Source organism: Hippoglossus stenolepis, chromosome 9, assembly GCF_022539355.2.
Source record: "Hippoglossus stenolepis isolate QCI-W04-F060 chromosome 9, HSTE1.2, whole genome shotgun sequence".
Lineage (NCBI taxonomy): Eukaryota > Metazoa > Chordata > Actinopteri > Pleuronectiformes > Pleuronectidae > Hippoglossus > Hippoglossus stenolepis.
In genome coordinates, this window is record NC_061491.1 from 27,226,655 (window position 1) to 27,248,602 (window position 21,948).

General features: G+C 43.1%; 1 protein-coding gene across 2 annotated transcripts in view; it reads left to right on the forward strand.

Annotated features, from left to right (window-relative positions):
- LOC118115244 (protein unc-13 homolog B) overlaps window positions 1-21,948 on the forward strand; it is a 117,877-nt gene that overhangs the window by 7,215 nt on the left and 88,714 nt on the right. For both annotated transcript variants that reach the window (XM_047341379.1, XM_047341380.1), the window contains exons 2-5: window positions 4,730-4,759; window positions 12,317-12,416; window positions 20,261-20,378; window positions 21,041-21,164. In XM_047341379.1, coding sequence (XP_047197335.1) covers window positions 4,730-4,759; window positions 12,317-12,416; window positions 20,261-20,378; window positions 21,041-21,164 — 372 coding nt within the window. The remainder of the gene's footprint in view (window positions 1-4,729; window positions 4,760-12,316; window positions 12,417-20,260; window positions 20,379-21,040; window positions 21,165-21,948) is intronic.

A 21,948-nucleotide genomic window follows, 5' to 3' on the forward strand; every position in this document is an offset into this window, starting at 1 on the left:
TTTTATTGAAACTCGTTTGAAGCGCGGGGGTTTGGGCCAAGGAAGAAACTAGCACATTATGAGACGGGGAGATATGCAGAGATATTTATGAAAAATCAGGTATATGTTAATATCTATGAGCAGGTGGTGTGGAGCACGTAAGCAGATCTGAGACTTTTACAGTAGTTTGCTGAGCACAGTGTCATCAGAACTGAATCCGGGTCAAAATGATGAATATCAGAACAAAGTTGTTAAAAAGAATTTCCTTTCAAACTGTTTTTAAAAAGTCTTGTGTGAGAGTGACTGGTAGTTCATTGTGTGTCTGTGTGAGAGTGACTGGTAGTTCATGTGATTGTGTGTCTGTGTGAGAGTGACTGGTAGTTCATGTGATGTGTGTCTGTGTGAGAGTGACTGGTAGTTCATGTGATTGTGTGTCTGTGTGAGAGTGACTGGTAGTTCATGTGATTGTGTGTCTGTGTGAGAGTGACTGGTAGTTCATTGTGTGTCTGTGTGTTGAGTCTGTGAACGAGCTCTGGGCAGGAAGTCTGCTGAAATGTAATTTTTCTAATGTCAAAGAATCATCCATCTGTACCGTGCACCGTCATTACACATGTGCCTATGACATAATATCTCTGCAGCAGCAGGTTTAATCTAATCCATGACTCGTCATGCGAGCATCAGTCTGTTGTTTGCCCCAAATATCCTCCGTCATGTCTCTCAGCGTCTCGACGTCATTCAGCAAACAAAAGCTTTGGATTCAGCGTTTTGGTAGAAAGTTCCCTTCGCTCGTCAGAAGAGAAAAACCTCAATGTTTCCTCTGCACCATGTTTCTTTGTTATTCGTCCACGGCACAATGCAGCGGGGGTCTGGTCGGTTTCAGCCCTGCTTAAGGCATTAGCTCGGAGAGATAATCCCAGCAGCCAAACGCTCGCTCACCAGCAGCACGCATCCTCGTACAATCACTGCGCCGGACACGTGTCTGGTATCTGTCCCGCTTTACTACCTCTGATCGGGGCTCGTCCTCGCCGCGGCCCAGAGGGACACTGACCTCTGCCTTGGCTCTGAAATGTGACACTGACCTCGCTGGTCTTTCCTCCGACTAACGGAGAGTAGTTCTGACGAGCTCCCGCTGCATGTTCTGTTGCAGCAGTCCACTGATATTTGATTTATTAAGGTTTATCTGTTGACCTCTGACCTCCCGGCAAGGTCAGACGAACTGGAAGAAATTGTACACATTAACTTTTTACAATTAAAAGCATGTTTAACTTGAATATACAAATAAACACAAGTGCAAAACTTAAACCCAGATAAAATAATTTAACACTAAATTGTAGTTTCAGTGAAATACTCCAACGATCGTGTCCCCCCCACTGACGTGCTCGTGGGGTCACATCAGACACGGAGCCTCACCTCAGATTCCAAACTTATCCGTGCGTCGCCCGGTGCTTCATTAAGTTTGTCGTGTTCCTCCCTTTACGCAGAATTGATTTCGACATTTGACATTTGCCGCACGTCTGGGTGTCTGAATACTTTGTCTGATTGGCACCGGGTTTCTGTAACTACTCTTGACTTGAGGAGAAATGTGCCACCAGGGATGATTCTGTTCTTGGTCGACCTTTTCTTGTTTTGGCCCTGACATCGTGTCCAAAATCCTGCGTCTCTGCAGGGGGCCGTGATCAAATGTTTTCTAACAGAGACGCATAACTTAGATCCGTCCTGATGAAAGAACTTCACAGGAGAAAGATCGATCCTCTACTGAGAGAAAGCATAGAAAGTGAGTCTTGTAAAGTCAGACCAGCGGTGATCACTGGTGCCCAGAGAATCGTTCTTCTTCAGCAGCCGGGATCCAGAGCGGTGATGATCCCTCTGGATAAATCCAGGCCAAGTCAGTTACGACGCGTGCTGCGGTGTCTGCGCTCGGTGGAGCAGCACTTCAACTTTCAGCTGAAAGTTATGATTGATTTGACTAAACATCACCGATTGTCAGCCCTCAGTGTTTTCTTTATCTGCTGAGAATAAAATTATACTTGGATGGTAGTTGTTCTTGACAGATTGCCGGAGTGGTCCTTTTTTATTTACGATAGATCACAACACATGTCATAAACTCTCGGGTTTACGCTGCTGTGATTTAAAAACCTCCCAAGATGCTCGTGAAACATCTCAACTCAAAGCTCGACAGAACATCCAGTGGTGCCGCTCAGATTCCAACTGTGTTCTCTGCTTAACCAAAAACAATTAATTGCCGCCCTGGGATCAATGAAACCACACAAATAAAGAATTTCATTAATTCTCATAAAGTCATCGTGCCTGGAACTGAAACTTCATCAACCGGTGGAGATCAGTGTCCTTCAGCAGCTTCTCTCTGGGGAACTCATCAGGTCATAATGCAGCTTCTCTCGCTCACGTCCCCGATGCACCGCAGGGAAGTAAATCATCAATACAACACTTGCAAGGCATTAAATCTGCTTTTCTCCAAGTCGGCTTGTTGTTTTTGTTTTTTTAACAGGAGCAGGAAGTTATTTAATGAGCACTGAGCTGAAGAACACATTGAACTCTGGTGCAGATGAACATTAAAGGGACAGATACAGGATTTCTATTCTCTTTAACAGTCTTTAACTTGTTTTATGACATATTAATCATAGACCACTTCTTTTTTTACTTGCATATAAGAAGTAGGTTATCGTGTGTAGTGTTGTTGGGACTTATCGGTGGAGGTATGTGCTCCACTGAGCGCCTTCCATTTTAAATTCAAAGTGGCTGAAAACGTTCAACTGAACAAAATGTGGAAAGTCAGGAGGAAACTCGGATGTTAACGACTCGGTCGGACGAGGCTGCAGCAACATCGGTGCAGTTTGCAACTAAACAATTAGAAAAGCGACAAAATGGTGAATATTACACATGTGGATGAAGGTTTAAACCTCTAATAGCAAACCTGTGGTAGATGCACCTTTTTATCTTATCTAGAACCTCTCTCCTCCTCTTCCTCCTCCTCCTCTTCCTCTCCTCTCTCCTCCTCTTCCTCTCCTCTTCCTCTCCTCTCTAGTCTCTTTCCCGGTGTCGGGCCACTCACGGGTATTGTCAGAGCCCGGTTGGCTCCGGACCAATGAGGCCACCAGGCTTCGCCTCTGAGCCAACGCCGCCCGGCTGGAGTGACACACAGGGCGAGCGGCGGTGACGGCCATGAGACAAACGACCAGTTAACGATCTCTGTGTCTCTCTGCGTATTGTCCTCCGTGTCTGTCCGTCTCGTCTCGACGCACGGTGATCGAGTGGACGTATTGATCACCCTGGATGAGAATATGCATTTAACTTTGATTTAAACAACCAAATTACCTTCAAATGGATTAAACCTTTATTCTGCTGCATAGTAAAATGACTGTGACACATTTCCTCGGGTGTTAATTGCATTGCAGATCAATGCCGGAGACTTTTTAGCCCGAAGCTCGACACACATTGACATTTTAAGACACTCTGGCATTTCAGGACATTCTGTGCTGCAGATCTCGCTGCTGGTGGTGTTCAGTATTTCTTAAAGATTTTTTTATACCACACACAATATTGTTGTTGATTATTTTTGGTTGACCGGCAGTTACGTGTACGGTGTTGATCTCTGCAAGTGATTTGACTTCAAACTAATATCACAGGATAGTTCCCAAACTTTAGTTTTTGGTCATGCCTTCTCTTTGGAAGAAGTACGTGCTTTTAATTCCATGAAACATGTAAATCTGTGCAATTACACAGTAACTATATCAAGAACATAAATATCTCGTCTCTTCACAGACGTTTCACATTAGTTTCTTAAACTGAGCACAACTAGTTTTTTCAGACAAAAGACGTCAAGAAGTCTCTGCTGCCATTTTAATAGATGCAATTAAAGTAAAATAAGATATTTAATGATTTATTTGATATTTTGTGTGAGTAGCATATAGCATAAAGCATATATAGCCTATAGCATGTAGCACAAGACAGTATATGCAAAATTGTAATGTACTTTGCACTGATATTGATATTTTGACAGCAAATCTTGATGGGTTTGCAAATAACAGATTATTGTTATTTCACCATTGTTTCTAATGATTATTTTCATTATCAAACTGCTGTTGATTATGTAAATCAATAAAAAAAACTCACACCCCAAAGATTTACTATCATCTAAGACAAGGACATCCACATATTTGGCCTCTTTTCTTGAAGGTTTAACGACCGTTTATCTGAAAGTCCTTAGAAACGCTGATTTACTGAATGTATCCTGGTTCAGTTACATCCCCCCACAGGGTGAAACATTCACCACCGTGTCACTAATGAGTCAGACCAGGGGCTGGTGTCTGTGGGTTAATAATCAGTGAAAATAATGACTCACATTAGTTATAAAAGCCTTAATCTCTCTGTGTCAGTTCTTTTCAATATTAAAGGATATTATAGTTAATATAGTCCAACTAACAGCTCTGTTTACAAATAGAATCTGCGTCTTTATGGGTTTCGTTTGCTGTTAAAAAACAACTTTTGACTTGTTTTGCTGCCGCATCATGAAGTCAACACATGTTTAGTTTCTATTTTCTATAGCTATTAATTTATTTGATATCTCTGCCATTAGTTTTTCTGGTTCTACATCAGTGTGCACAGTCGTCATATAGAAAAAGTCTCTAATACTCCAAATGCAGAATATTTTCATATATATAGTGAGTATACTGTGAGTACATATGTGTCTCTGTTTCTTACATTGTCTGTGTTTTCTCTTTTTGTCTTTCAGTGAAGAAAGCCAAACTACATGGGCCTCCAGGTGAGAGCTTAAATCATATATCACATATCATATATCATATATCATATATCATATCCCTATTATTTGACCATGTGGAGCTGAGGATCTGCAGCTTTGTGAATGATGACTGTATTGAGATGGTTAGATTGATTTTTATCAAACAGTCTCCCTCCGAGTTCTCTGACTTTCAGTGAGACAGATATTATTGATAGATATTGTTTTGAGTTTCCATTGAACAGAAGGTTTGTTTCTCTAAATAATAAGATCTGTGTCACAATTTATTTTTAAAGACTGACTTCCCCAGCACCTGAACTATGATTAACAAGAACAGGGCAACATCTGTGCCGATGGCGGCTATGACGTCCGTCTTAGATGATGTGTTACGGACAAATGGGAGCAGTACCACTGGGAATCGTTAGGGGGCAGTGTAGCCGATAGTTCAAGCTAGACGACCATATCGGTGGCGATCACATCGGTTCAAACAGACGAATCTCTTTTCGTACGTAAAGGCAGAATGAAATGAGCCTTTAGTCTAGTTTTAAAAACTTCGTCAACACTTAAAAGTTGAGGTCCGACACCGAGAGCTGCTGCACGATAACGTTACTTTGTTCTAATGGAGGAAAAAACACCATCAATGTCAAGAAAGTTTGATTTGCAAATGATGAATATTGACTCAGCGGTGAAGTTAGAAGTTTTTAGTCATTTAGGTAAAACTGTTGGTTTCTCTCACACCGATCTTCACCTGTTTTGTCATCGGTCCAGATGTTGATTTTCATATCACAAAGCTTTCACTGCCTTATTATTCTAACCGTTACCATTACACGTAAAAGCCAAATCTCGAAAAATTAAAGATTTCTCAGCAGTGACGCATAAACTCTGCAGCCAGTGGAAAGTGGGACTCCGCCTCGCCCTCCACCTTCCTTTATTCCTGTCTTTCTCCCTTTGTGCCTCCTCTGCCGGCTGCTGCTGTTTGTCCCTCCATCCTCTCTCCAGGCGATGATGAGGGGTGAACAACGGCGACAAGTGGGAGAATGAGAAATCAAGCCAGAGGAGGACAGTAGCAAATCAATAGATCATCACAGACAAAAGGGCCACCTGCTAGCCTGAGATGACAACGTGTCATCCCACGGCATAAAGGGAAGATGGAGACAAATCCCTCACTGTCTTTAGGAGACAGAGACAGACGCCAGATACAGAAGATGATTTGTCATTGGCCGCCTCCGGCCTCCGATCGCAGAGCAGATTTCCAGAGCGGAAGCATATTTTGATTGGCCCTCGCAGGGTTCATAAAACGGGACATGAGTGATGGTGTTGCTGCCGAACATCCACAGCTAAGACGCTTCCTTTCAGTAGTTGGAATTACCGGTGCTATCTGAAAGTTATACATCACCACTGATTTTATTAAACTCCAGCAAACCTTTCTTGTATCTCTCCCCGTCCTTCAACTGAATAACTAGACTTTTATATTATCAAACCAAACATTACAACATATTTTCAAAGATCCAACGTCCTGGTTGTGGTTTGTACATGTTCACATCTTATTCATGGATTCAGAAATCAAACATACTTCTGTGTGAAGGTGTCGTCAAAGTGCGGGAAACAAAAGATATGATGATAAACAAAGCAGCGATGATTCGTACACGAAAGAAAGCAACAGTCTGTCGCTGCTAATGTTGTATTTTAATGTTTTCACGTAGTCTATGTGTCTATTTATTATCTGTTGTTACCTCTGGAGGTTTTGTTTTCATCCCTCTCGCTCCTTTGTTGGTTTGTTTGTTTGTCAGCAGGATTTCACAGAAACTACTGGACAGATTATTGTGAATCTTTTGGGTCAAGGAAGAATGATAAGTTAGGGTGCACATTACCGAGTGACATTCTACTTTATTATTTTATTGTTTACTTTATTTTGCTGTAAATAGTTTGTTCTTTGACGTGAACGTATTTATCATTAAACAGAGAAGAAGCATCGAGTGCGATGAACATGACGGCAGCCAGTGAAAACATCACATCATTTGAAGAACAGGATCAAAACTAGTCTAAGAATCAAATAGAGGACAGTCAAAGATAAATAAAATATATCTTTCACATTCTAAATGTTTGCATTCTACTCTTAAATATATATAATATACAATTATACAGTAAAATGAGTTAGCAGAGGACTTTGCCTGAATCAAATAACACAGTGGACTGCTGGATTCCATTCATGTCGTCTTGTTGAAACATTTCCTGACACGTACACAAAGAAAGGAATATCAAGTTTGCGTCTGTAAATTTCTATTTTAAAATTTGACCTGAAACCTCCTAATTTCTTCCTTGGGGCTGTCGCACCCCGCCATCCTGGCGGTGGCGAGTATACCCAGGATGGCGTTCTGTCACGGGACATGATTATTAGTCTGAGGTCAGAAACAACTAGTAGACTTTGTCCCACTTTGGGAAACCTGATCTGATTTGTCTTAATATGAAGAAGCAATAGATTCTTTGCCCTCGGGGACTCGGCTGCTGTGTCTCCTCAAACCTCAGCGGTGGACGACCCCCGGGAGACGAGTCCCGTAAATGTGTCACTTTATTAGTTTGGAGGATTTAAGGCACATGATCCTGTTTTCGGCTGTGATGTCTTTAGAGAAGATGATGTGAACCTGGTTTGTTGGTCTGATCTGATCCAACTGTTCCTGCAGACGATGCGGTGTGATTTATCTTCATGTGAGAGATGATCGTTCCAGAAAGATTTGATTATAGTTCATCCTGTTGCTCTGGTTTCAAGGATCCAAATCAGTGATATCAGCCGTTTGAATGAATTCGTTCTCTTTGGCTTTCGGGTCACGACACCACTTACTGAACTTCCAAATCTCTGGATTAGAGGTTTGAGAGGAGGGTTTTCAAACAGAAGGAACATTTTAGCAGGAAGTGTGAATTAGAAACACGAAGGACGAGGCAGCAGGAATCAGACGCGAGTGACCGACAGCAGACGAGCGCTGCTGCTGGGGAAGATTCGGTTTGTATTTTTGGCTCATTGTCGTTCCTGTTTCTCTTTTCAGTGCAGAAAGTGAAAAAAATAATTGGGCTGTACTTGTTATAATAAATCATTAACCTTGAACAACAGGTCTTCAGGTGTGTTTGAGCAGGGGATTGTGGGAGCTCGCAGCTCATCAGCAGCTCTGGTTATCTCGCTGTGATGGCTCCCTGCAGCCTAATGAATGCACAGGAATCCCTGAACGATAATGAAGCGGTGGCGTCGGTGTAATGAGGCTCAGCCGCAACTGTTGTTCTGTCGGAGCGGACTGCGACGACTCCTCCTCCTCGGCACATCGGTTTGTAAACAAATCTTCACTGTACGACTGTTTCAAAAACTGAACTGTTTGGGGGAACTCAGATTTTCTTTCTACTTAGCAGTTCTTATTCCAGGTGAGACTCAGCATTGTTGTGGTGCCACATACTCATTTAATAAAATGTATTCGTTTTCATTTGAGCTCTGTTTTGGTCTCCACCAGCCTGTGAGACAAACGTCTGTCTCTTTATCCGTCAAAGCTCCACCACCGTCACCAGATTGTCTCTTTGTCAGAATCGGTGTCAGAGCGTGAGCGGCAGCTGGAAACAGAGAACGAACCAGAGTCTGTAAATAAAGATGGACGACGCATCGCCACAGACAAATATATGATCCCACTTTATTTAACCACTCCTCCTTCAGCTCCCTTCATCCCCCCCCGAAGGTCTCCTCCTCTCCTCTTCCTCTCGTCCTCCTCACCCTCCTCCTCTGGTCCTCCTCACCCTCCTCACCCTCCTCCTCCTCCACCTCCCTCGACACCCATAATAGAGTATTCATTACTGAAGACAGCCCAGTAAATGTCATCTTGCCTGGCCGTGCTGCCGACGTCCATGTGTAACTGAATATAACTTATTTATTTTCATAAGTCATTGCCTCTTAATTATAAATGACGTGGACCGCCCCCCCCCCAAGAGGGCCCTGCTGCATGCTGGGATATGTCCTATCCACTGTGTGTGTGTGTGTGTTTATGGAGACCTGTCATTCAAACAGCTCTGATGACAACCTCGTCGGTGTCAAAGAAAGCAGAAGCTAAATTTAGACGTTTTGTGTGTTTTGTTGTTTCTGCTTTGTGCAGTTTCTTGTGTTTCTCCCTCGGCGCTGTTGGCTCAGGCAGTAAATGGAGCTGTCTGCGCCCTGTCAGTCCCCCGTCCCCCTCATCACAGACCTGGCAACCCCCTTAAGTGAATGATGGATTATTCCGGATTAACCCTTTCACCTCCCCGCCTTGCCTCGGTCATTAGAGCGGAGACATTTACACTTGACATTTCCAGTCTCACAGCAGGATCGAAACGAGGTGCTGTTTAAAGATTAGATCCGTATGCATGTGTCTCCATTTGCAAAAAATAAGAAGTTTGACTCCAACTCCAGACACCAGGAGCTTCCAGTCTGCTGAGATCTTCTCTGGTGGTTTACAACGTCCCCTGTGAACCGAACCCTGATCTGCACGTCTTCAGACTGCTGGAGGAAGGCCGGAGTGCGTCTAACATGTATTTACTTAGATCTGCTGAATCAGACCGGATCCTTCTTGTTGTATCAGTCAGTTCTGTGGCGCTGCCAGATGTGTGAATGTGTGAGCGAAGCAGGTCAAGTGTTGAGTCGACCCTCCCTGGATAAATAAGGATTAAGACAAAAACACAGGGAGTCGTCTGTGCTCTGTTGGTTCGGGAGTGTTTCTTTTCCCCCTGTGAGGTTTTATTAGCTCAGCGTGGCTCTGCTTACTTTACTGAAGCAGCACAATGCAATCAACAAACAGCTCCGGGGGGATTTTCAGAAGGAAATTGGAAACGCAAAAGAAATACATCTGTATGCAACAGTGTGTTTACTAAAACATCTAATGTGGGCGCTAAGGATTCCAATACGCTCGTGTTACATCTGCATTAACCTTTATTCCTACAGGGGAAAACTGATTGAGTGCACAAAGTCTGTGATGGGAATCTCCTACAGGGCAAAGTGACTGTAACGCACGAACAGGGACAAGGCTTTATTTACCAGGTGGTAGTTTGCAGGTTTCCTGGACATTGAGAGAACCATTAACTATTCCTACACGCCTCCCTCTGCTGTTTTTGCGAATCCATCCAGTAGTTTTTGCGTCATCCTGCTAAATAACCGAGTAAACGAAAAATAAAACCTTGTTGGCGGAGGTAATAAGGACGAAGGAATCTGTGGGTGACACCTCAGAGCTCAAACACCTACTCCCGGACCACTGAAGCACGACGAGGAGAGAACTGGAGTCTATGGTTTTATCAAGTGATGTTTTAAAATGTTTATCAACTAATGCTTCAATATAAAACAGGTCTTCTATTCATCTTTTCATCATTTTTTGTCAAAGCCTCCGTCGCTGCACCTTATTAAAAAGCTTTTACTATAATTGTCTTGGCTCTAAATACCTTCTGTGCAATTTTAAAAACCGCTGCAGCCATGCATCTAAGGTCAGCAGCTCCAGGGGCGGATGTGAGCGGCCGTGGTTTGGGTTAGAGAACGTTTTAACAGATGGAAATTCAGGCTTTCTTGCTTTAATCTTTTTTATTTACCAGTAGATTTTGTCAAAGAGATTAAACTCTAACATTCAAAAACGATGAGATACATTAGTACGAGAAGCTTTAAGACATCACGGAGACTCGGAGCTTAATGAATTCAGGTATTTCACCAACGTGGAACCACATTCAGTATTTGGTTTTTCAGAGTATTTGGAAGCGGACCCTGTGTGTAATGTATTCATGAACACATTCATGGCCTCACCTCGTCTTCACCCCAACTCCACCGACGCTGCCCTCAGCTCCACCGGCTCTCTTCACCAGAGAGTGGCTGTGAGATTGAGAACAGCGAGATGAACAAGGACACACAAATACACACACAGCCGCATCCCTGACGCTCTCTCAGGCTCGTGCACGTTTCTGTTCGTGTGAAGTCGGGGCCTCTTGAGGCAGGTAATCAAACAGGGATTAGGCGGCTGGTGGTTTATGCTGATGTGTGTCAGTGAAGCAGAAGAACAGGATTATTCATCGGCTTCACTTTCTGGACCCGGAGTCTACGTCCGTTTTTATATGCAGTTTATGATTTGGGAGGAATGATGGTCGAAGAATAAAAGATTGGGTTATGGGCTTCAAGTCATAAATGTGCAACCAGGCTGAGAGTTAGAAATAAAAGAACATGCACAGTAGTTACAGTATATAGGTAAATAATAAGCGGATGTTTTATTAGTATTGAAGTGCATTATAATGTCCACATTTTTAAAAACAATGATGTCTGACCCTTCCAGTAGAAAGACGATTATCTTTGCACCAGCTGATCTCTGTAGAATAACCACATGTAGATTTAACACGACAGGATTGTGAATATATTAAGTGTGGGTCCGTGCTGCGAGTGGACGGGTTCATATAGTTCTCTGTGCAGCCGTCAGCGTGCGATGGGAAAACGTAATGAGACTCTGAAGTGGTCTTTTCTTGGTACAAAGTGTTCCCTGTTTAGCAGCGCTACACTTATTAGCAGCACTTTCTTGAAAATGAGCGTTATTCAAAGATGCAGATGCTTCTCCTCTCGCTCTGTGACCCAGAGTGTGTCAAGAATTCACCGGCTTAACATCTTAAATGTAGTTTTACAACGTGAGGATAAAAAACCCTGATCTCACCTTGTTTTACAAGATGCAGTAATATGGATTTTAGTCTGGGGCCATTGTTCAAACCGTCATAGGGGAGTAAACACTTCCTGATCCCGATGTGTCAACAGATATTTCTATAGATGTTTTTTATGAAACATAGATGACAAAGGAATGTAACTGAGGCTTGATATGTTACAGTTTAACCATAAACAAGTATATAGAACTTGAATTAAGAAAATAAACATCAATCTACATACTTTCAACATTAAAATGAATATCCGCCAAATATTAAAGTCAGCCGGAAATCACTCGACGTTGTGAAGATGAAATGAAGATATGTAACATGAATAAGTACAATATTTTATACTGGACGTTAATATTACTGGACTCTATTCGATGGCTCTCAAACTGACTTGCATTTGGTAAAAGACAGTTCTGCACAAATAAAGCTGCACACAGGTTTATAGTGTTTGGTGAATTAAAGGTAAAAGCGTGATGTATTGTTCTGGTTAGAATTAGAGCATAAGCTCGGTATTTTGTGGTCACATCCGGCAGCTGAGTAAAGAGTTCTGGCTTCATCTCATTTATATTAATATGAGAAGATATTCTGCATAAAAGCTTCTGTCTTACTGGAAATATCTTCGTTTCCATGCAGGTCGTTTATTTGTCTCTCCTCACCATGGGGGGAGTTTTAGTCTCAGGTTTATCTCCGTCATCTTTTCTTCTAGATGTTTTTCTACTTGTTGCATTATGAGTTTGAGGTGAGATTTGTATTTTCACCTGTAGTTCAAACAATAACTGAGACGAGGCAGTGGAGCATCAACATGACACAAACCAGAATGTGTGTGTTGTTCAACATGGGACCATTTTGCAAATGATAAAAGAGAAATTAAAATGCATCCTCTTCTTACCCTTGATTTGTTTTTTTCCTTCACAGACAAGTTCAACGCCTACGTGACGTTGAAGGTGCAGAATGTGAAGAGTACGACCATCGAGGTCCGCGGGGATCAACCGTGCTGGGAACAGGACTTCATGTTGTGAGTAGAACTTGGTTTGTTGTGTCCTGAATCGAAACGTGTGTAAATGTGAAGATCAGAACCTCAAGTTGTTTAATTCACTGATCAACATGTTGGATTCAAAGCTCGTCGAGCTCCACGGGTCCAGCTTCAATTAACACACTGCTGAAAACTGTGTAAATACACTGAAACAGTTTTATTTAATTAAACCAAATCCTTTATTTCACAGAATAAACAATGCAGAATACATTTGCATTTTGCTCTATTTTCTTAAATCTAATTTTGATTTGGTTGTATTTGTGTTTTCTTTTCATTTATAGTTTTTTATGATAAACTTTATGGTTAAACTGTAAAATCTAAAAACCTCAATTACATTTCAAGGGTTTGATAACAACATCTTGGGAATACTTTTTATACGTAGCCCATAATGACCGATTATTAGCTGTATTGGAATTTGTTTACTCGCTTTGTATCGTCAATGGCAACGTCCCTTTATTTTCAATCATGTGCGTTGTTATAGTTTGTAGTTGACTTGAGCAGTGGATTCAGTAGATTTGAATCTGAAGTGATGAGAGGTGTGTGTCTGTGTCTGTGTGTGTCTGTGTGTGTCTGTGTGTGTGTCGCTGCTCTCTGGCTCAGCGGTGTCACTGTTCCTGGCAGCGACAGCCTGAACGCGCACCGGCCTCTCGACGTGTATTAAGACAAATGCAGGGAGAGATTGGAGCTGCACAGTGTGTGTCAGGCCTCAGATGAGAACCTGCCAGGTTATCCGCTGCCGCCCGACTCGGCTTTAATGGGACTCAGTGAAATTGAAAGGGAGCCGCGGCCGCCTGTGGGACTCCAGTCTGGCTCGGGTCACTAAATGGAAATCTGTGGCTGGAGCAGGTCGGATGGATGGAGAGTGAAATCACATGCTGAGCCCAGATAGGTGGACAAGTCGGTGATAAATCTAATGAATTGTCCAGACTCCACAGAGGGGAAGGAGTCCAGATGCAGCTGATTAACAAATCCCACTTCACTCTTTATTGTCCCTGCTCCTGGTTTCCACACACATCAGGAGGTCTTTTTGGAGAAAGATATTTTTAGGGGTGATGTTGTGCACAAGGTCTGAGAGGAAGCTCCGTGACAACAGGTGTAATGTGAGGTGCTTGGGCTCAGAGGGGCCGATCGTGCAAATCTATTATTTGACAGCTTGTTTTCTGAAATGCTTCTGAACTCTCTTGTTCAATCCTCCACAGAAAAAAGTGTTCACAAAATGAGACTTTGCTCTTTTCCACACTTTTTGTGTAAATGGACGAGATTCAAGACAGTTTTTTAGACATTTAAGATAAATATATTTTTGAAATCTTGTCAAACACCAGCACGAGGCGTTCACATGAGTTTCTCTCCTCTTCTTCCTGTTTGTCACAGACACAAACGTTTTTTATTTTGTTCGACAGACACAGAACTTTCCTCCAGACTCATTCCCCCCCGAGACTTGATTTGAGGGATTGGAGAGATTGACTGTGGATCCACGTGGTTACATAACTCTCCTCCGAGACTGGGTTGCTCCTCGCCTTTCCTCCTCTCCTCCTCTCCTCTCTCCTCCTCTTCTCCACTTCCTTTCCTCCTGTCCTCTTCCTCTTCCTCTCCTCTTCCTCTCCTCTCCTCTCCTCTCCTCTCCTCCCCCTCCCCTCTTCCTCTCTTCCTCCCCTCTTCCTCTTCTCCCCTTCTCCTCTTCCTCTCTTCTTTCATCACTTCTCCCCCTTTGCCAAACTAAGGCCTTCTCAAGTAAACCACCCCCCATATGACCATAATGACTGAAAAAGAAAGGGTGTATAATTATATACATCTGAACCCCAGGCCCCCGTCTGCTAAACAGCTAATCACCTCCCCGGCCTCGTTAGCAGCACTTGGACTCACTGGGGTGCAGCGGTTGCACAGTTGGACGTTTCAGGTTAGAAATTGCAGCTGATTTGGATTCTCCTGCCTGAAAGGTCTCAACCAGAGGAGCTGAAAGAAGAATCCAGAGGCCAGAAACATGTGTAGTCAATTAAAAAATGCAGGTAAATGCATGGAGACACATTTAGTCACATGGATCTGGTGAAAACTCACAACATTTATTCAGGTTTAACCCAATAACTCACAGGATGATGAGGAGCTGTGTAAACTCAGTGGCCGATTCTCCAGATTTTACCTGCAGGTCACGATAACGTCTCATCTCTACCTCATCGGGTCGATAATTCATTCTTCTCAAGTCGTTATCCATCTTCAGAAACTTCTCAAAAGTGTCTTTAGCTTTTTTTTAATCTGAGGCTCAAGCAGCTCCTCACATCTGTAATAGTTACAGCTGTGAACGTTACTGTAACTTCATCTGCAGCTCAGTGGCCTGTGCTGCATTCAGGCTCTCGAGGCAGAGTCAGTTTTCTAAGCTTCTTTACATGGGATTACATGTTGTGTGCTGTGTGTGTGTGTGAAGCCCCTGCTAATGCCTTGCGTGTGGTCAGGTAAGCGGTGCCGTGGCGTGCTGTCATGTTGGCCTGGACGATCCCTGCGGAGTAAAGAGAGCCTGGGAGACGGATGCAGGGTGAAATATGAAATGTAGTTTTTATCTTCAGTGCGAGTCGGAGTTGAGTTCGGACTGAGCCTGGATTGTTCTTACACCTCCTGTTAAAGTCTGACTCTCCTGCCCGGACGTCCAGAGAAAGCAGCAGCTGACGTTCTCTCCATCTCCGTCTCGCTGCCTCTTTCCCACTGACTGTTAACCTTCTGAAATCCTGAGTGTTCCAGCTGCCAGCGAGCCATTAAAGCTGGTGGTGATAACACACACACGGCTTTAAAGTGGCTCCTCTCAACATGAAGCCCGATTTTAGGCGATTGAAAGGGAGGGTGAAGCCTAATGGAGCCTTTTCTGATTGTGTGGATTCATATAGAAAAACACGAGTCACAGCTTCCTACTGGTACTAATGAGCGAAGGAAGTGGAGACGCATTCTCCATCTTATTTTTCAAACTAAAACGCAGTGATGTGGATGTAGCCCGAGTCCAATGTCTCTGAATTGTTTGCCTTTCTTTCACAAACTAAATGTTCTCGAACAACTGCTTTAAAAAACCTGCCCTCAAATTAAACTCAAATTTAATCGTCCTCATTAAATAAACGAGCAGGACGCCTGCATGCGCACACTTACCCTAACCACCAACAAAAGTTTTTGAATGAATGTGTCCAAGGTGAATTCATTTCCTCTCTGTAATGAAAATGCTTTTAGTTAAAGAAGAAATGTTTTAAATAATTTACAGGAACAGAAAAAAAATAACCTTTTACCACATTTTCTGTGACAATAAAGAGTCTCAAAGTAAAAGGTACTTTTCAACCCCTGTTGTCAAACTGTTGATTTAAAGGCACAAATCACTACTGGGGACTTTTGGGGTTGTTGGTTTGGTCATTTCTCTACGTTTACTGCCTTTATCGGACAGTAGCTGTGGAAAATGCGAACGGATGCGAGTTATTACCCCGTCAGCATTGGGCACATTGCAAAACATCTGCAGGAACATCTGCACCCATTGTCCCTATATCTTTCTCCTTGTCTCTTCGACCCGTGTCGGCTCATTTTCATCTCTCTGAGTTGTTGCATCCTGGCTACGTCGATTCACGACTTCTTCTTCTGCTGCCGCGCGTCGGGTGTGAACCAGAATGGGATTAACTGTACTGTTTTACGTTACCACCACAACACGCAACAACCGGCAGAGTTCTGCATGTGTTCAAGTGTCTGTGACAAAAAGAGACAAATCTTTTCGACAGGGTTTCTCACATTCGGAGAAACATTCGGCCGTGCAGGCGATTTATCTGACAACAAAAAGAAAAAATTCCAATATCTGTGGAAGCGGCAGTAAAATGCTCATCCAATCATTTTTGTTCGACCTGGATGAAATGATTGGATGGCCTGTGTGTTTTCATCCGTCATGTGCAACACAACAATGCTAACATCTGTCGTGTGCGTTCATCTCACTGGCACGACGCACATTCATGTGTTCTGGAGGCGTGGCATCGCCAACTTAACCTTTAACCTGGTTTTATTTGTGTCATCTGTCGCTGGAAGCCTCATCTTACTGCACAGGGTTTTCACTACTCACATCTAATCCGGGGTTTTTCCCACAAAGTTATTTTTAAACCCCTGAATCTCTTCTCATTCAGGCCTGATTGTCGCATTGTTGTCATCGTGCAGGATCTCTCTGCTCATCATCTGCCGCCTCTTATTCTTACTCTCATCACTGTGTGTGTGTGTGTGTGTGTGTGTGTGTGTGTGTGTGGGGGGTGTGAGAGAGAGAGTGTGTGAGTGAGTGTGTTTGATAAGGGGATAAGCAGTTGACTGTTGATCCCTCTACACTCGGGTTCAACAGACCTCGCATGCTCGTCTCTGTTCTTTCAGGTTCAATCTCTCTCTCTCTCTCTCTCTCTCTCTCTCTCTCTCTCTCTCTCTCTCTCCTCGCCTCTCTCACCACTGACCTCACTTGCCACTGGAGGATTTAACCTTTGACCTGATCATGTCGCAGGTCATCAGCTTTCTCTCTCTGTGTTGTCTCACCTCTCTGCTCGTAATCCTCCTGTATATGTAGTTTAACACAGTGTAGCTGCCAGGAGGCAAATAGTTAACATATTATATCACTAAACCCAAAGAGTTTGGGGAAAAATATGAAAATAAACGTTTTCATAATAGTGATTTCATGTTTGTTTCTTTTACTAGAGCAAGATCAATATAGATTTGTTGGTGCCAATGCTGATATTAGGTTAGGATACATGTTTGTGAAAGACTCATATCTATCAGCCCACCGATTGGTCCTGCTCTGTTTGTCACTGTTTGTTCTCCCAGTTTACGTCAGGGAGAATCTTTCCTCCCGTCATCTTTCTGCCTGACAGCTTCTCCAGTGATTGAGGTCACAGTCGCCTCTTTTCTTCCAATTCTCTGTCAATTAAGTTGTGTTTAAGTTTAAAAAATGGTGACCTTCTTCCTTCGCTGCACACGGACCTCTGTTAGTCTTAATCAAGTCACTGTAACAGGAATGATTCACTGCAGCCGATAATTTCATTCACTTTCATTTGGTGCTTTGTTCAAGTGAACATTAGAGCAACATATGAACCATAGCTCATAAACAAATACATGTGAAAACATCTATAAAAAGAAAACAGAAAAATCTTTTTCATCAGAGGCATTTTCTCATCTTTTTTGTTACCCTGGTTGTTTCTATAGAAGTCTATGACTTCTCACTTTATAACATAAACAGCTGATGTTCATTTAGCAAATTATGATCCATTTAGAGACAAATAGACCATAAAGCATCAGCTGTGTTGTGGCGTTGACACCGTGTGATTGACAGCTGTCCAGTGGGGGCAGGTTGCATGTGTGGGTGGGCGTGAAGTGTCTGGAGCTCCCAGTCAGACTCCACCCCCTGCTCCTCCAAATATGGTTACTTCTGGCCAGTGGGTGTCGTCACGGTGTCGGCCGCCACTTGAACAAGACTGAAGCATCAGTTTAATAATTAATGCTGCACGACAGAGAATCAAGATGTGACAACGTTGTGTGTGTTTTAAAGTGTGTTCTGCCACATTGTGGAGGCAGAACATGTTTGTAAAACGTGTCGTTAATGACAAATTAAAGGGACATTACGCACTGATCAGCAGTGTCTGTCTGTGTAAAGCTCTTCTTCTCAGGAACATGTTAAAAGCTGTTTTCCACCAGTGAACTGTCGACCGCCTCCAATTCCTCCCTCTCAGTCCATGATTTCCACAAAGCCTCGTGCTGAGCTGTCGCCTCTTCCTCTTCGTCCTTTCCCTCATTTCATTTTTCAATTTCTCTCTCTTCTCTTAAACACCAGACGACAGAATGTACATGTGCACGGACACGTTGGGTCAGATTGTGGTTTCTGAACGATAAAAATACACCATTTCCTTCCCGGCTACAACAAACTATCCCTTCAATAATGGATGGGCTGTGATGGAGGGCAGAGTTGGATGTAAAGCTACAAGAACACACATGCACACATCTGGTCTATGAGTCACAGACAGGTTGGAGACAGGCTGCTCAGAAGACAACGTCAGACCTGTTTCTAATCCCATTTGGGATTTCATGTTTCATGGTTTCAATTTAATAATCTCATGGATTAACATCAGTATGACTGTCATGTTACCTGATGTAAACACAGAGAACATGGTGTTTTTACATTTTGGCTATCAAGAAGAAATGCTGTTTTTTTTTACTGTTCCACATGACACAGATATCTGGAATAGATCATTTAGATGCTGTGGTGCCCCGTGAGAGGCGTTCTGTTTGCTTTGGAGGGTTTTTAATCATGATCAGAAAAGAAATGGATCTTTTGAATATGAGTAAAATATGTAATACAAAAAACTCAAACAGTTGAACCAACTATTGTTATTTTCACAATAAGTATTTTCATACCATCATCCATTCGATCCAGTGGATACGTGCTCGAGCTGATTTCTGTGTCCAGAACTCAGTGAATTACGATGCAGGTGATGGCTCATGGTGCCTCCGCCTCACGGGGTAATGCCAGCTGGCTTCTCTGGCCTCTGCTCCCAGGTCACTTTTCTCAATTTAACAATCTGTCCTGGCACAACAATGTTATAAAGATATTTAGAAGACTTCAGTCTCACAACAAGCCTGTGAACAAGTTAACATTTGAATGGTAATCATATACGAACATCATGATTATGACTCGATGTGTTCAGCTGGCTGACTTCTCCAGTTGGTGGCAAGTAGATGCACACACACACACACACACACACACACACACACACACACACACACACACACACACACACACACACACACACACACACACACACACACATCCCGCCCACCCTCCTCTTTCTATCATCCCAGCTGGGAGGTGTCATCAGAGATGACTGACAGCCAAACTGAGGCGATATGAATATGAATGGCTCTGTGAAGATGAATATGCAGATGAGGAGACAGTTGTGTTCTCTTCTCTGTCAGAAAACGACGGCTGTCATCCTTCACCCTCGCTGCTTTGCGATCGGCCCACTGTCCGACCTGTCAGCAGGGGAAAGGTATAGACGGCTTTATTGTCAAGGCCACAGTCAGAGAGCAACACTGTATTAAACACCACATTGTAACATGTAATAATCGGCTTTATGTTACATTTTAAACATTTTAAGGTGAGTTAGACTGAAATGAAATAAGGAGGGAGTCTAGATTATAGGATTGTGAACTCGCTTACACAAGACCTACAGGACAGATTACTACGAGACCTGGTGGAAGGATGTGGGACAGGTTTGGAAAGAACTTGGGGGCCAGTGTGGATCAGATTGTGGATCCGGATTAATATAGTTTTTTTGCACTTTCCTTAACAATGTGAGGTAATGCGCTTTTCAACATTTTCCCTAATTTCTCAGAGAATAATTCATGTTTAGAGGACTAATATCTATGGGTTTGTTGATTATTATTGTTATTATGAGCTCTACTAGATTCTAGTTGTTTATGTTTTCGCCCACGTCCGCAGGTTTGAAAGTTGGTGTTTATTAAAAAAAAAAATCCAGATCTAGTGGATTTATATGCAGTTTATTTGGGGGTAGGAATTTTTTCAGCCACAGTATCTAAACAAATAAGGCAAGAAACATGTAGCTGCCCTGAGAGCGTATCTGAGATAATGTGGATTAATTAGAGAACGAACTGTTGCTATGTTACTTCAATTACTTCTGAATTAATTCCAAACAAACGTGATGGATTTGCTTCAGACTTTAAGGGACTGCTGGGCCTCGGTGGAGGTTTGAGCTCCACTGAGTGACATTCATGTTAATCACTCTAATGACGTTAATGTATCTAATGCAGTTATTGTTTGTGTGTTTCCACAGTGAGATCAGTCATCTGGAGTCGGGTCTGGTGGTGGAGCTGTGGAATAAAGGTTTGATCTGGGACACGATGATCGGCACAGCGCTGATCCCGTCGGACAGCATTCGACAGTCTGACGAGGTAACGCACCTCACACACACCTGCAGCACACACACACACCCTCATTAGTTCATGTACACACACAAATACACAATGGGCTTAAAGTGAAAAACACAAGATTTATGTATTTCCTGAGCTCAGAAACGTATTTATTATTGTTGGAAGTAGAGATGTAAAGATGTCGTCTTCGCCTGCCCCCTCGCTATAGACTGTAGTGTTCGTTAAAAATAAACGGAATTAAATAAATAATTCTACATGTACAGAACAGAATGTGCTGCTTAGGCGACGACAACCCATCCAATAAACACACACTTACACACAAACTCAGCGTCCACCCACCGGTTCTTATCAAGACATCTTTACCTGTCGGCTGAAGTCTGGAGAAGCAGTTTCCAGCTGCAGAGACTCGTCTCTAGATCTCATTACGTTTTTTTCTGAAAAGTTTTAAAGTGATGCAGCAGCGCCTTCGTCCTCATTAATAATTCAGCCTCAATGTTTGGCTTCTTCAGACGATTGTACGCTCGCTGCCATTTTTACACCGTCTGAACCGTCAGTGTTGGTGCTGCAATCTTCACCTCTTCATCTTTGGTTCTCATCAAGAAAATATTGACATTTGTCTTTGTCCCTTCCCTCGTGTCCTCCCTCTTTCTCTTTGTCTCTCTTTTCCCTCCTCACTCCTTCAGGAGGGACCAGGAGAGTGGACGTCCCTGGACTCTGAGGTGTTAATGAGGGAGGATGAGATCTGCGGCACCTCCAACCCAACTCCACACCAAGTGCTGCTGGACACTCGCTTCGAGTTACCCTTCGGTGTGTAGATGTACACAAACACACATTTACTCACAAAGTCGCAATCACACAACAATCATTCTTATCTGAGCTGAATCGTTCTGTATGAAGTCAAAACAAAGTGCACAGTTCTGTTTCTCCAGGGGATCAGATCTGAAACATGAAGTGAGATAAGGAAGGTGTTTATTTCCATCTCTTTGTACTTACATTTAATTTCAACTGTATTTAAAAAAAGGTCTCGTTAACAATTAAACTAGTGTTTAGCTGCAGACGTCCTGATTTGTTTCTGAAGCTCTGTTCATCTTCAGTTGTTGGACTCTTCACTTCATCAGACACAGTTTTATAACTGAGTTGTCGGCCTCCATGTTCGATTCCCATGAGCTCCCCCCGTAGAAGCCCTGTACAGTGTTTCCGAGCCTGTGGACGTACCATTAGACTTCATGAAGTTTTTATGAAGCATTTCTTCACATCAGCACTTTTTCTTTCTGTTTCTTCCCCCCTGTCTTTATTCCTGGAGTGTGATCCCTTAAACTGCAGCACTTCACCGGCCCGTGCACTTTGTTTCCCCGTCAAGCTGTTAATCTGCGGCAGCTGTCTGAGGAGTGTGTTGTTGAGCCGCCTGCTGCCCTCACGCCGCCCGGCACTCGATTCATCAACACTCACCTGGTGTCGCGGTGCCACAGCCTCAAGCTCCTCTCGACACAATAGAGTCTGAAGATGGAGATAAGATAGTAGTTCCCCTATTTCGGGCAAATCTGACAAATGCTTTAAAAAAATAAGTAAAATCATCGACAGCCTTTTGACA